This window comes from Macrobrachium rosenbergii, chromosome 51 (genome assembly GCF_040412425.1).
Source record: "Macrobrachium rosenbergii isolate ZJJX-2024 chromosome 51, ASM4041242v1, whole genome shotgun sequence".
Lineage (NCBI taxonomy): Eukaryota > Metazoa > Arthropoda > Malacostraca > Decapoda > Palaemonidae > Macrobrachium > Macrobrachium rosenbergii.
Window position 1 is genome coordinate 56,383,453 of NC_089791.1, and position 16,930 is coordinate 56,400,382.

Here is a 16,930-nt window from a genome sequence, read left to right on the forward strand (position 1 = left end):
TAATGTTAAAACAACTGTTAGGAGAGGGTGGAAAGTAAGACGGAAAAAAAGAGAATATGAACGAGTATACAGGTAGTAAGTAGGAATAAAAGGTGTTTAACTATGGTCGTAGGACGCTGCAAAGTACTTTGGGTAATGGAATGAATGGAATGGAATATAGAGTTTAGGCCAAAGGCCAAGCGCTGGGACCTATGAGGCCATTCAGCGCCGAAAGGAAAATTGAGAGTAAAAGGTTACAAAGATGTAACAGGAGGAAACCTCGCAGTTGCACTATGAAATAATCGTTAGAGAGGATGGATAGCAAGATGGAAGAAAGATAATATGAATGAAGGTACAGTAAAAGGAATGAAAGGGGTTGCAGCTAGGGACCGAAGGGACGCTGCAAAGAACCTTTAGCAATGCCTGTAGTGCACACCGTGAGGTGCACTGGCGGCACTACCAACGTACGGGGAGAACCTTGAGCAATGCCCACAGTGCACAGCGTGAGGTATACTGACGGCACTACCCACCTACGGAGTACTTCATTTAGACTGAGAATTTCATTTAGACTGAGGTGCACTGACGGCACTATCCCGCTCCGGAGTACTTCATTTAGACTAAGTACTTTATTTAGACTGAGGTGCACTGAGGGCACTACTTCTCCGGGATGCTTCTCTATTTAGACTGAGGTGCACTGACGGGCGCTACTTCCTCCGGGGTGCTTCATTTAGACTGAGGTGCACTGACCGCACTACCACCTCCGGGATGCTTCATTTAGACCGGGAAGCGCACTGGATGTCACTACTTCCGGGTGCTTCATTTAGACTGAGGTGCACTGACGGCACTACCACCTCCGGGATGCTTCATTTAGACTGAAGTGCACTGATGGCACTACCCTCCAGGGTGCTTCATTTATTCGAGGTGCACTGACGGCTCTACCGGGATGCTTCATTTAGACTGGGGTGCACTGATCGCACTACTTCTCCGGGATGCTTCCATTTAGACTGAGGTGCACTGGACGGCACCATTCTTCCTCCGTACTTCATTTAGACTGAGGTGCACTGACGGCACTACCCCCTCCGGGATTCTTCATTTGACTGAGGTGCACCGGAACGCACTACGCCCTCCGGAATGCTTCATTTAGACTGAGGTGCACTGACGGCACTAGCCTCTCCGGGATGCTTCATTTAGACTGAGGTGCACTGACGGAGCTACCCCCTCCGGGATGCTTCATTTAGACTGAGGTGCACTGACGGCACTACCTCCTCCGGAATGCTTCATTTAGACAGAGGTGCACTGACGGCACTACCTCTCCGGGATGCTTCATTTAGACCGAGGTGCACTGGATCGCGCAATTTCTCCCGGATGCTTCATTTAGACAGAGGTGCACTGACGGGCGCTACCCGGGATGCTTCATTTAGACTGAGGTGCACTGACGGCACTACCGGGATGCTTCATTTAGACCGAGGTGCACTGACGCGCACCTGGCCTCCGGATGCTTCATTTAGACTGGAGGTGCACTGACGGCACTACTCCGATGTTTATTTAGACTCGGAGGTGCACTGGACGGCACTACCTCCTCTGGGATGCTTCGATGACAGAGGCACTGACGGCACCGCACCCTCCGATGCTTCACTTAGTCTGGAGGTGCACTGACGGCACTACTCCCTCCGGGATGCTTCATTTAGTCTGAGGTGCACTGACGGCACTACCCCCTCCAGGGTGCTTCATTTAGACTGAGATGCACTGACGGCACTACTCCGGAGCGTTTCATTTAGACTGAGGTGCACTGATGGCACCGCCTTCTCCGGATGCTTCATTTAGACTGAGGTACCGACGGCAATTACCCCGGATGCCTTATTTAGACTGAGGTGCACTGGACGGCAATTACCCCGGGTACTTTATTTAGACCCGAGGTGCACTGACGGCACCTAACCTCCGGGATTCTTCATTTGACCGAGGTGCACCGACGGCACTACCCTCCGAATGCTTCATTTAGACTGAGATGCACTGACGGCACTAGCCTCTCCGGGATGCTTCATTTAGACTGAGGTGCACTGATTTGCGCCACTTCTCCAGGATGCTTCATTTGTGACTGAGGTACACTGACGGCATCACTTCCTCCGAATGCTTCATTTAGACTGAGGTGCAATTGACGGCACTTTGCCGATGCTTCATTTAGACTGAGGTGCACTGACGGCGCTACCCCCTCCAGGATGCTTCATTTAGACTGAGGTGCACTGACGGCACTACCTCCTCCAGAATGCTTCATTTAGACTGAGGTGCACTGACGGCACTACCCCCTCCGGGATGCTTCATTTAGACTGAGGTGCACTGACGGCGCTGTTCTCCAGAATGCTTCATTTAGACTGAGGTGCACTGACGGGCGCCATTTCTCCGGATGCGCCTATTTAGACCGAGGTGCACTGACGGCACTACCCGGGATGCTTCATTTAGACTGAGGTGCACTGACGGCACTACCCCTCCGGGATGCTTCATTTAGACTGAGGTGCACTGACGGGCACTACCTCCGGATGCTTCATGACTCGAGGCACTGACGGCATCACTTTCTCCGATGCTTCATTTAGACAGAGGTGCACTGACGGCACTACCCGGGATGCCTATTTAGTCTGAGGTGCACTGACGGCACTACCCGATGTTTATTTAGTCTGAGGTGCACTGATGGTACTACTTCTCCGGGATGTTTATTTAGTCTGAGGTGCACTGACGGGCACTACTTTCTCCGGGATGCTTCATTTAGTCTGAGGTGCAATTGACGGGCACTACTCCGATGCTTCATTTAGTCTGAGGTGCACTGACGGCACTACCCCCTCCAGGGTGCTTCATTTAGACTGAGATGCACTGACGGCACTACCCCCTCCGGGATGCTTCATTTAGACTGAGGTGCACTGACGGCACTACAACCTCCGGGGTGCTTTATTTAGACTGAGGTAATTGACGGCACTACTTCTCCGGGATGTTTATTTAGACTGAGGTGCACTGACGGCACTACCCCAATTCCGAGTACTTCATTTGGTAGGATTCACTGAGACCAATCTACAGACCGAAAAATAAATGATAAACTTATGACAATCCGCCCATCCTCGCCATTGAGGCAGTCAATCCGTCTGTTGCAGACGACGTCGCCGGGAAGGCATCTGCCGTCGCTGCACAGGAACCTCGAGGATTGGCTCTGCTCTCCCCCCTGGTCATCCTCCCCAGTGGGACACCTTGCGTTCGCGTTTTCTGTGGGCAGGCCAAAGACGACAATTTCATGTTCGCTGGTTCTGTATTTAATATTTAAAATAAAATAAATAATTAGATAGATAGATAGATAGATAGACAGATAGATAGATAGATAGATAGATAGATAGATAGATAGATAGATAGATAGACAGATGAATGAATACATTAAGTAAATAAAAATATAAATAAATAAATACATAGATGTAGACAGAGATAGATAGATGAATTGATAAAATGAAAAAATAATTAAATAAAAAGACAGATCGATAGATAGATGAATTAATAAATGAAATAAGAAATAAATAAATAGATACATAGATAGATAGATAGATAGATGAATAAACTGAATAAATAAATAAATATATAGATAGATACATAGATAGATAGATAAATAAACAAACGAGTAAATAAATTAAATAACTAAAAATAACAGCTCTAGCGATAAATATCGGGGAAAATAACGTTTCATATTTAACATTAAAAGCATCTTTAATCTGCCAAGTTTGAGATGATGAAAATCAATTCTTTCAAAAATGGTTTCATTACCATAAGCGCTCCCCAAATGTATATTTAAGAAAGCCGAAATTTCAAGACCTGATTCCACAAGGTGCCTGGTCAGAAGGCTCCTCAGATTTTCAAAATAATGTTGAAGGAATAAGGTTCGTTGTTGAAATTAATGATTAAACAAAACAACTTAATTTTCTACATTCGATTCCATCGGACACACAAAAATGCAGCGTAAGAAAACTTATCCATTACCAAAAATAGCAAGTACAAAATGCGCCGCCGTTTCTTCGGCGCAATCGAGTTTTCTGTACAGCCGCTACAGCGTAAATCAAGCCCACCGAAAATTGATCTATCTTTCGGTGGTCTCGGTAATATGCTGTATGAACCGGGTGGCCTGGCCTATATCGTTGCCAGAAACACGATTATGACTAACTTTAACCTTAAATCAAATAAAAACTTCTGAGGCTAGAGGACTGCAATTTGAATGTTTGATGATTTGAGGGTGGATGATCGACATTACCAATCTGCAGCCCTCTAGCCTTAGTAGTTTTTAAGATCTGAGGGCGGACAGAAAAAGCGCAGACAGAACAATTGCGGAGACAGACAAAGCCGACACAATAGTTTTCTTTTACAGACAACTGAAAACGATTACAATTGTTATCTTTCTAAATATTTACCACAACCAGTTTCATCAGACACCTGCTCTCCGTTGTGGCAGTGATTAAAACCATCGCAGATGGTGCCGGCAGACAGGCATCTGTCCTTACCCCTCTGACGGGCGTCGACCACGCATGTTATGGCTTCCAGACACCCGACAGATGGCTGTTCCTGTGGAAGATGCAAAATAATTATATATATAAATATAGATTTATATATACACACATATATATATGTATATGTGTGTGTGTATTTATACAAATTTTTATATTTTTGGAAGCTTGAATTTCAAGTCAATGGGCCCTGTGGGCTTGTTCCTATGAATCGAGTCCATCTTCTGAATGTATATATATATATATATATATATATATATATATATATATATATATATATATATATATATATATATATATATATATATATATATATACATACAATATATATATACACACATATATATAGTATATATACATATATATATATATATATATATATATATATATATATATATATATATATATATATATATATATGTATGTTTGTGCGTGTGTATGTTCCAGCATAACTCTGAAATGCATTGCACAATTTTAACCAAACATGGTATACATAAATGACTTACTATCTGGAAAAGAATGCTGTGGGGTAAGACATCACTGGCACCAAAGGGGGTGTGGGAAGGGGGTGACATGTATAAATAACCCAAAACGACAGATATTAGTGCGTAATCCATTGTTTATGAGGATGCTGAAATGAATAGTGACACTCCTGATGCCCTTTAAGTCCAAGTTCAGCCCCGATAGGAAGGGAGGAGGAAAGGGTGAAAAATGAAACGTCAAAAATGCTGGGCAATGTAATTGAAGAAACTATCTTAAGAGGGAAGGAGAGAGAGAGAGTAGAGGGGGTGTTACAGAGGAGAGAGAGAGAGAGAGAGAGAGAGAGAGAGAGAGAGAGAGAGAGAGAGAGTTAGAGAGGAGAGGGGTTTATTAGAGTCAGAGAGAGTTTTCCCAGAGAGAGAGAGAGAGAGAGAGTATGAGTATGAGATGTAGAGATTTAGAGTATGTATACAAATCTTCTTCTTCTTCTTCTTCGTCTTTAACGTGCATTTTTCCCATTATTATATAGCACGATGCCTTCTTTTGAAGGACTTTGATTTGGCAGTGGGGTAGTAGCCTCGATCGGCTGCCCTGCCTTATTAGCTGTACATTCAGAGCTTTTCTCCCAGCAGCGAGGAGAACTGGGCAGTAGGTTGACAGTTCGAGTTGTGTCTGTTATGTTTTGAAGGTGTTGGATGTGGCTTTGTTTATGTATAATCTGTAACAATTTGCTTTCTTATTATATATATATATATATATATATATATATATATATATATATATATATATATATACATACACAGAATAAGAAACTATCAAAAGGTTTTTTACAAAACTATGCTTTTTTACCAAGATACCCACGAAAGTCTTAGAAAAGATCGTATTTGTTAGGTTAGAAAAGTTTTAACATTTAGGGAACTATATTTCTAACCTCTATTCTTAATTCGCTTGATACCCTTGCTGCTGAATAAAAATCTGAAATTGCAGTAATGTTCAGTTATGGTGTTCTAATAAAAATTATAGCTATATTAAAGATTATTTTCGATTCCTGGATGCTTTTTTATTTGGTACTGCTAATATCTATAATTGTGAAGGTATAAGATAAATAATTTATGTAGGGAGGAAATACTAATTCCTATAATATAAAGGTTTAATAAATAAAAAAAATACTCGACGTTGAAAAAATATGAAAAATTTTCAGGCTCCCTCAAAATGATATATATACAGTATTATAATGATTAACAATATACGGGAAAGGTAGTTTAATATTAAACTGTAATGTCAACCCTGTAATTAACTGTGCAATATGTGACTCGTTTGTACAAATTCATACACATGTTTCGACGTCCATGTATACCACATAGCTTTTTCCTTCTTCATTCAAACTTCTCACACAGCTGTTTCATAACAAGCACTTGAGTCTTTTATCCTCTTCCTTACCAAAACCCACACTATTTTTCCCGGTGTGGGTTTTGCAAAGCTCATGATAGAATTCAGCATGTTGTAATGAGTAAGTTTACGATTCTGAAAGGTGATTATGGTTACTTATTTAGAATAAGAGGAAGTTTTTCATGCTGAACGCCAAGGCGCTTTCCATTAAAATACAGGGTAATCGAACCTTTAGAAGTAAGAGCTCGATGGTAAGAAAAGGCTGTTGAATTAATTTTTTATGTAAGTAAAGGTTAGAAAAGGGACTTTTTCTCGTAATTTTTAAGCGGTGTAAAATAATTTTCAGCTGCATGCAAACAGATGTCAACTCACCAGAGACCAAGTCATAAGTCTGGCAACCTCGTTCGTCAGCGCAGTCTACACAGTCGCACTGAGCGTCGCAATGGTTACCCTTAGAAATGCACTGGCCGTCATTACAACGAAGTTCACTTTCCTTGCAAGGTCCACCTGTGGGAGTACATAGGGCTATTGTGAAGCTTCGTGTGTCATACGAGGTTTTTAGACAATAAAATTCCAAGTGTTATATAGGGCACATGGTTATTAAGGATTTTTTTTTCGTGTACAGTACTAGGAAACATGAAGGTACAAGTATCGAAAAGAAAATTTTTTTATATATATATAATATATATATATATATATATATATATATATATATATATATATATATATATATATATATATATCATACGATTTATTTGACCAATGCTTTCTGGAAAGCATTCTGAAAATAAGAATAAAAAAAAACAAGCTTTGTTTCCAATCATCGAGTACAAACTTCATTTCCTATGTTCTATTTCTACATAACTGGTCTTCATGTTTTATTCTTCAGGTTACAGCATTTAATAACAGGTATAATTACATCCGGATACAATTATATAACGACTATTCACAACATGAACACCTTCTTATAGAACAAAACAAAATGGTCACTATCCTGCCTAGCACATAGGCGTTTACCGGTGATGAATGCAGTAGTTAAACTACGTACAGATGGAACTATTGTAATACGTGTTTTGTTTATTCTGTGAAGCTAGATCCATTAAGACGAAATGGCTTAATTCGGATAAAACATTGCAACGTCGACCCTTCAAACTCCACACGCACATAGCAAACAATAAATTCAATCAGCTTCCAATTGTTTCATTCATTTGCATTCTAAATTGACAATATTTCTGCTTGAAGCATGATAGGCACCACAATGGCCTCATTTATTACAATAATTGCCTTCATAGACATTCATCTTTTTTCCAGAACTCTAGCAGAGATCCTGCTGCCTCCTTCCGTGATTCAATCATTCTGCAATTTACCTTTTCTCTCATTATATCATCATACCATCATCTGCAACACTCTTCCGCAATTCATATCAACTTTTAGGGCTTCATTTCCGTGACTTGACCTTCATAAACTTACTTTTTCTTTTATTAAATCTCTCCTTCAATTATCGTACCAAGCACCATTTTTATTCCTTCTTATCATGCTCACATACTCCTCATAAATTCCTAACAAAAGTTTCGCTTTCATCGGAGAACCTTCAAATTGCTTGCATCAAATGGTCTTCTGTACCATACACCAGCGACCTTCCACGCCGTATTTCTATGGAATCTATTCCGAGCTTTCTCTTGGACAATAGGAATTGGAATATAAAATTCAGGCCAAAGGTCAATCGCTGGCACCTGTAAGGTCATTCAGCGTTGTTAAAATAATGTTAAAACAATTGTTAGGGGAGGGTAGAAATTAAGATGGAAGAGAGAGAATATGAAAGGAGGTACAGTAAAAGGAATGAAAGGGATTGCAGCTAGGGGCCGAAGGAAAGCTGCAAACAGCCTTAATGTCTACTGGTCACCGCGTGAATTACACTGACGGCAATACCACCCACGGGGTAAATTAAAATGTACGCTAACCGCATCTGGTGTTCCCAGGCGGTCACCCATCCAAGTACTGACCAGACCCAACGTTGCATAACTTCGCTGACCGGCCGAGAAGCGGCCTTTCAACGTAGTATGGCCGTTGGTATGACAAAAAAAAAAAAAAAAAAAATACTGATCGTACAGGGGATCCCTTGTACGACTGGTATTTACTTGATAAGTTCTTCACAGGAAGGACTCTCGGACAACAGGTGCTGCATAGATTTTTGTCCCAACTAGGACATTACTCACACAACTGATTTATAACAAACACGTCATCCACAACCTCTTCCTTGTCTAAACCCTCTTTGCTGCTTCCTAATCAAACCTTATATTACATATTTTATTTTTTTGAATCCCACCAAACATTTGTCCCCATATTTTAGTAACTTTTGTGTGTGAGTGTGGGTGTGTGTGTGTGTGTGTGTGTGTGTGTGTGTGTGTGTGTGTGTGTGTGTGTGTGTGAGGTTACAGCTTGCGCTAGCGTGCGAGGGAAGTGTTCGTATGCTTGCAATTATTTTAGCTGGAAAAGTTAAGTTTATGGTTTTCGTGTGTTGCGGTTATTGTTATGATTACTTCTTGTGTGACAGTTGTTGTCTCTGTTCCTTTGCGATGTTGATAAAAAATAACGTTATAAGGAAAATATTTCAGCATTTACAATTTAAATCAAAATGAGATCTTTTCACAGAAAACAGTTTATGTATTTATTGCGAAAATTAAAGGAATTAGCAGTGACGTACTAATGATAATAAATTTTCAGTGACAGCAGCCTTTGTGTTCGTATTCCAGGCCTTTGTTGAAACCAATCAGGATAATGTTCCACCTGTGAGAAACAAACGAAAAACTTCTTACAACGCGACTACAATTAATTGTTACCATCCACAGAGTTGAGATGTAAAACCACCACAGAGCATAAATTAATTATAAAGCCGACTACAGAGTTGAGAATGAAATATATATATGTACAAGGACACACACACATATAAATGAATATATATATATATATATATATATATATATATATATATATATATATATATATATATATATATATATATATATATATATATATACATACAGAGAGAGAGAGAGAGAGAGAGAGAGAGAGAGAGAGAGAGAGAGAGAGAGAGAGAGATCCTTTATAATAGTACAGAACTATTTTAGACCAATGTCAAAAAGGCAGTCTTGCTTGAACTTCCATGCAGAATTATTTTCCTTCTTTGACTCAAATTTACCATCGTGTGCATAAAACCTCAAGGTCTCATTCCCTCTGACTGACTATTCTTACAGAATGCTGTCAACTGTAAACTGTATACTTACAGTTAAGCTCATCGGCGTGGTTGTCAGTGCAGTCCGGCCAACCGTCACACCAAAAGAACCTGTGCACCTGACGACCTGAGCCGCAGGATACCCAGTCACCTGTTGAGGGATGCGGAAAGGAAGTCGAGTTATTTTTAGAAACCAAAGGATGAAGTGCGTAGGAAAGTCAAGATTTAATGGTACGTATGGTACATTGAAATAACGTCGAGTGGAGTTCTGGCAAAAAAAAAAAAAGTATCACTCCCATTTTCGACGACTAAATTAACATTTTCAATAAATAAATTTAATAAATTAATAAATAAATAAAGATAAATAAATAAATATATATATATAATATATATATATATATATATATATATATATATATATATATATATATATATATATATATAAATAAATATATTTATTGTTGGTTTTTAAAATAAGTTTTTATAAAAATATATGTATATATATATGTTTATTTATACATAAACATATAAAAAGATAAATTATACAAGCTGAGATATATATTGTTGGTTTTAATAATGTAGTTTTTTTAATAAATCAATATATAGATAAATATAATATATAATATAAATATAAATATATATATAAAGAGAACAATATAAAGGGTTGCATAAATTGATATATTGTTGGTTTTAAAAGAGTTTTTTATTCTGAAAAATTATGATTTCATATATATATATTAGATAAATTTATGGTATTATGTTTATTTATTTCCTATAAAAAGATAACTAGACAAATGAATTTATTTAATAAATTTCAATATATAGATAAATGAATAAATAAAATGAATAAGGAAATAAAAAACTATAAAAGACCGAGGGGTTGCATAAATTATATTACGATGGCCCGAGCAAGACCGTGCTAATTTGGTTTCATCTTTTCCTGTGGTTATATTTTATCTTTCCTTGTAGTTTACGTTCTTTTGCAGTTTATTTGCATCATTCCGGTTTCTGTACCAGCATGTAATTAGTTTTAATGTTTACAAAATGAGAGCTTTGTTCAGAACCCTCTCACGCTCAACGGACAGAGAGAGAGAGAGAGAGAGAGAGAGTCTCAATGGGGTGGGTCTGAATGGATGAATGAAATGCCAAAAGCAAGCTACCTTATCATCTTTGTTAAATAATTACATATGGCGTATACGTTGCTATTTTCTTTTTTTTACTTTTATTTCTTCGCTAGTTTCAAAAGTATTCCCCACTTTCTTTGCAACTTTTCATTGGTCAAATTCTCTTCCCCTCCCTCTTCCCCTCACTGTTGCACTCACACTGCAGAGTCCTCTTGGAATTTATTACTTTTCTATTTCCAATAAGAACACCTATCATTAATGGGTCATCACTCTTTCTGTTGAAAATAATTTGAAACTGGAATGTAAAATTTAGACCGAAGGCCAAGCACTATGAGTCAATCAGCGCTAAAAATAATGTTGAAACAATTGTTAGGGGAGGGTGGAAAGTAAGATGGAAGAAAGATAGAATATGAATGGAGGTGTAGTTAAAGGAATGAAAGAGGTTGCAGCTAGGAGCCGAAGGGGTGCTGCAAAGAACGTAAAGCAGTGCCTACAGTGCACCGCGTGAGGTACACTGAGCACCACCCCCCCTACGGGAGAAATGAAGTCATGGCCCAGAAGAAGGGATTACCATCTATGCATGTATGATATCCATCAGCTGCTCTACTTCATACCAATTAGTCCCTCTTATACACAACCATGTCCTCTGAAAATCCGGTGTCCTAATGGGATTAACACGATGAACGCAAGTAAACGCAAGCATACTGATACAAATATGAGAGAGAGAGAGAGAGAGAGAGAGAGAGAGAGAGAGAGAGAGAGAGAGAGAGAGAGACTAAAGGATAATTTTTCTGCCATGGCAGTATTTTTGTCATCTCAGGATTATCAAAAATATGTCTGGATATTATGCTGATGCGTTTGGAACAAATTGAATAAAGATACGCTGACCAGAAGTAATCTTTTACTATGATACATTCAAAAGATATATTAAAAGATCATTGACCAAGTTTTTATTTACAGATGTTCACTGACCGCGAACAATATATTTGCATATCAGTATTTAATAAGTAAGGAAAAAAGGGATCTTTCCTTGATAGTGACCCCAAGGGTTTTGACCTGGTATGTATCCACCTGTGCGGCGTTTTGGTACAAGCCCGTTGAGGATTACTGTAAAAACTTAAACAAAAGATTGTAAATATCAAAAGATAATGACCTCTAAGAAATATCCGTCCTAGGTAACGACTCCCGAAACCCTTGAGGGCCACTATCTAGGAAAGATCGAAAAAGGCTCTCTTTTGTCCCAGAGGTTACCAAACAAAACGAATGGATGAATTCCCTTCAAAGAATAATTATCATGGAACACATACAATCTCTTTAACTGGATGAGCTAACTTCTTCATTTGAGAAATAAACCATCGGAGTTGATCGAGAGAATGGGATTAAAAATTGCGGAATCTGGCGTTCCAACCCTTGTGGTCTGGAATGAACAGTTGGTTGGCGTAACAGAGGGGAAGGATTCCATCATGTCAGGACAGCATGAGGAAATCCTTTCCTTCCTGTTATGATACTAAACAAAATTTAAGAATTAAAACAGGGGGGAGAGAAAATAACTGACGAGGAAACCAAGTCATTTATAACTAATAGAATATCTGTCGAGGCAGGAACTGTGGGAGACAGGCAAGGGAGATACTATAAATGGTGATCTTGAACTGAATATGTAATAGACTGATCCTGAACAAGAACAGGGTAGCTTCCGCTTAAAATGAATATCATTTATATATTTCTCCTTGTACAATGGGTTTTAGATGGTTTGGTCATGGGAGGAGAATGGAAGACGACCCTTCCTCTAGTGTCATTCTTGCATTCATCATTCGTTCGAAAGTCGTAGGCCTCTGGGTTATAATAGTCCATAAAAAACTGAATAGACAGAGGATGGAGATTACCATCCTTTCCCACTCCTACTATTAGACTAGTATAGGAGTACTACTGTATAGATCTATTGCTGAAAATAATTGGAACTAACAAAAATAAATTTCCTGCTGCAGTAGTTGATTTTTTTTTTTTTTTTTTTACAGATCACAGACTATCGTCATCAGATAATACATTCAATTTTGTTTTTTTTTTAATCTCTTTAGTGCGGACTATTATTTTAATATCATCTTAACACCGCAATCAAATAGCAAACGAAGCGGCAGGCAGCAAAAGAAAACTGTTAAAAATCATTATGATTCTTAAAAGTCTGCTAAACACACCCAGTCATTGGTGGGGTTTGGAAAATGTACCAAACATACTAACCCGTTTGAACAAATATGATTTAAAGTATGATTACAATCCCTCAAAACGCTGAAAACTACAGAGTCAACCTTCTTAATATATCGACGATACAAGCAGAAGAAAGATATATGTATATAACTGAAAATGTATCTTTATGCTGTTATTTGTCGTTTGGTACCAGTTCTATGACGCAAAAGGGTTAAGTGTCTGTAATGTCTTGGGAAAGGGTCAGTACCCTTGAATAAGACAAAGAAAACGGGAAAATGTCAACATCGAAAAACGACTTGAGTCCCAGGCCTTGGTTAAGAATCCAAGTCTGTGCTAGCATATGAGGGTGGCCAACTTTAGGACTACGAGCTGGCCTTGGACAAGAATCCATTCTGGCATATGGCCAACTTAATCCTCAAGTTAAGAATCATACGATTATTATTAACAAATCCTCTAATCGCTACCCAGATGTTTGTTATCTGTTCAATGATAGGCTTGTGGTTATGTTACTCTTTGTACATCTTGCTAATATCTTTGATGACCTTGAATTATATACTACTTCAAATGTAATGTGAATGCAGTTTTTTAAATCCTTCAAATATGATGTTAAAATAGGGGTGCGTAAATTAAGTGTGTCTCTTGGAAGAAGCGAAATATGAGAACTCATAAAGTCGAGGTTTGAATGAAGATATTTCTAACAAACAGAACAAACAAATCCCAAGTTTCAGTAGTTAAAATGCTAAAGAAAATTCAAAGAGAAGAATCTAAAGGGAATATAAAGTTGAAATTATAATCTTAGGGAAACCACCAATATGACAATATGCATCAAAACTCTAAAAATCATATTTAATTTTCTATGCTTTTATTTTCTCTCTAGAACCACGTCATTTCGGAATCCTAAAAAAAAATGATAGAACATATTACGAATCCTTAGTACCCATTCACATGGGCACTAGGAAACAATGAAACTGGGATCGAATTCTGATAAAAAACTGAATTCCAAGGAAGAATCTGTCTACGTTATGAGCGCAATTCAGGGAAAAATAAATAGCGATGAGGTCTGGAATCTCTTTCTAAGGAAATCTTAAATTCTTATGTGACGGTAACCTCAGGAAATATAACGTCAAAACTTTAGGTACAGCAGACAACTTGAGCGCAAGACACCCTAAGGGAATACACAATCAAAACACTGAGTTACACAGAGAAACTTACAATGACAACCACTGGCAAGGTAGCCTCAGGAAATATACCATAAAATCACTAAAACAAAGTAACATACGATAAGGCAACCTCAAAAACTCCCATCAAAACATTTACTAAAACTAAGTGACTTCCCGAAAGCAATCTCAGGAATTATACCATCAGAAAGAGCAACTCTGTGTAAGGTAACTTCAGGAAATTCACCGTCAAAACACTGGCTAAAGCAAAACAACTTATCATATGGTAATCTCTGAAAACATATCGAAGCAGTAAGTCAAACAGAACAGGTTACCTTGAGTCAGTCTCGAAAATATACCATCAAAACATAAAGACGGGAATTTATTTTAAGTCAGAATCAGGGAAAATATCATCAAAACACTTATCACATTTGAGCAACTCAGCATCCAAACACTAAGTAAAACAAAGCAACTTATTGTGATGTTACTTCAAGACATTTAACATCAAAACAAGGGTAACTAAAGCAGTAACTTAGCGTAAGACAACTTCAAGAAATCACCTAAACACTGAATGAAATCGAGCAACTAAGAGTACCATCTCCGGCAAATCCATTATAAATTTACCGTGCAACCACATTCCTTTCAAATGTTCCACACAAGAAAGTAAAGATATTACCATTAGCATATTGCCTACGTTTCATTTCCGGCAAGATGGACCCAACAGGGATTCGAGGAACTACCAGAAACCCAATACTTTAGACCAGTGGTTCTTAAACTTTTTTGCCTTGCGCCCCCCCCCTCTGCATTATGTATAGACCCCACGCCCCCCTACCCATGAAATTTTTGCCAAATTTAATCTATAAACAATATGTTGTCTACTTGTATGCAATTATACTTATCATAACAATAAAAGACAATTCATAAACAAGATTTGAAATTAAAATTTACTTGTATTTTGAAATTTTGGCATGTTTTGAGATAATAATTAGAAAATATATGGAAGCAGTGATAACGTTTTTGGCAATTTTGTAATGAACATCACAAATAAAAAAAATAATAGGCACCATCTGGCAACTCTGCTTGCGCCCCCCTTGGAAGCTTCTGGCGCCCCCAGTTTAAGAATCACTGGTTTAGACCGACAAATGCGCAATCAGTGACACTTACGTAGGATCAAACTTTTAATTGTTAGCTGGTGGGGCGTTGTTAGTACTTGATTAAGATGATTAAGTTAATCAACCATTCCTAGTGTTATTTTTGGTAATGTTTCAGTTACAACATCATTAAATTATCCTAAAATCTTAAAAATGCAACTTCCGAAAGAGCTCGAGACGAAAACAACGTCTTATTTTCTCTGTTTTTGTTCGGTTTCCGATCGTGATCAACATCTCTCTCCTCCGAAGCGGTAATGAAGCCCTTGAATGAAACTCGTTCTAACACAAAAGCGTCTTTCATACTTTTTTCCTCCACCCTTCTTCCCTTTGTGGGCTCCGAGAGAGGAAATTGAAGAAAATAAGACCAAGCGTCAAGAGAACGACTGAAAACGGCCGCGACTCAGATCTAGCAAAAGCAAAATTTCTATCTCTTTGCATTTTATTTTTCGCAAACAAGGTTAGGAAAGCAATTTCCTTTAAATGAAAGGAAACTCTAGGATGGAAGTTAGAGATTTTAGATTCGTACGTCGTAAACGTCAGGGATAAAACCATTTGAATTTTGACCTTGGTATTGAATGATAACAGATTCTTCTTTGGGATATATCAACGACGTTGTGACTAAAACATTACCAAAAATAACATGATAAGGGATCGATTCTTAGTTAAATAATATTAATCAATTACCAACATCTCCTCACCAGCCAAAATTAAAAGTTCGATCCCATGCAAGTGGCAATGATTTAGGTCCTTTTAAGTTTTCTGTAAAAGAAAACTACTGTGCCGGGTTTGTCTGTCCGTCCGCACTTTATTCTGTCCGCACTTTTTCTGTCCGCCCTCAGATCTTAAAAACTACTGAGGCTAGAAGGCTGCAAATTGGTATGTTGATCTCCAACCCCAATCATCAAACATACCAAATCGCAGCCCTCTGGCCTCTGTAGTTTTTATCTTATCTAAGGTTAAAGTCAGCCATAATCGTGCTTCTGGCAACGATATAGGTTAGGCCACCAAGTTTCATGAGCCGCGGCTCATACAGCATCATACTGAGACCACCAAAAGATAGATCTATTTTTGGTGGCCTTGATTTTTGAGATGCACAGAAAACTCGATTGCGGCGAAGATACTTCGGCGCATTTTTTTTACTTGATTTTAATGACAAATCCATTGCACATCTATTGGCCTCAGCAGTGAACTATGTATCTGGTAGTTACTCGAATCCCTGTTGGATCCACCCCATCGGAAATGAAATGCAACGCTTGTGAAATGATGATAATAATAGTTTTACGTTCTTGTGTAAGATATTTTCAGATAATCAAAACATTATTTTCAAATTCTCCGTACAGTACTTGGAAATTCATCGTTCATCGCGCTACTTAAGACCAAATGGATAATGAACATTAATCAAGAAAAGAAGAATGACAGTGGTCTTAAAAGTTTATTACGTTAATCACAGTTGAGACAATTTAAAGATTTCAATGAAAACGAAAAGTTAAAAAAAAAAATTCTTTTTACCTCGACTGGACACGCGCAAAGAGAAAACTTTAAGAGAGATAACAAAATGAGGTTTGAAAGGCCGCGGAAATCACCGAATAATATTTGCTATTCATCAGCTACATTCGAGAACACATCCTGGCCAAGAACAATAGACAAATCCTAGACTCCAAGGTAACGCCGGTAAAGTTCATCAGCTCAACTG

General features: G+C 38.2%; 1 protein-coding gene and 1 pseudogene across 1 annotated transcript in view; both read right to left on the reverse strand.

Moving 5' to 3' along the window:
- The window catches only part of LOC136833059 (G-protein coupled receptor GRL101-like), a 115,325-nt gene that overhangs the window by 56,557 nt on the left and 41,838 nt on the right, over positions 1-16,930 (reverse strand). Inside the window, 6 exon segments of the mRNA XM_067094706.1 lie at positions 448-509; positions 3,045-3,225; positions 4,410-4,536; positions 4,538-4,560; positions 6,744-6,878; positions 9,656-9,754. Coding sequence (XP_066950807.1) covers positions 448-509; positions 3,045-3,225; positions 4,410-4,536; positions 4,538-4,560; positions 6,744-6,878; positions 9,656-9,754 — 627 coding nt within the window.
- Positions 8,326-8,443, reverse strand: LOC136833583 (5S ribosomal RNA; annotated as a pseudogene).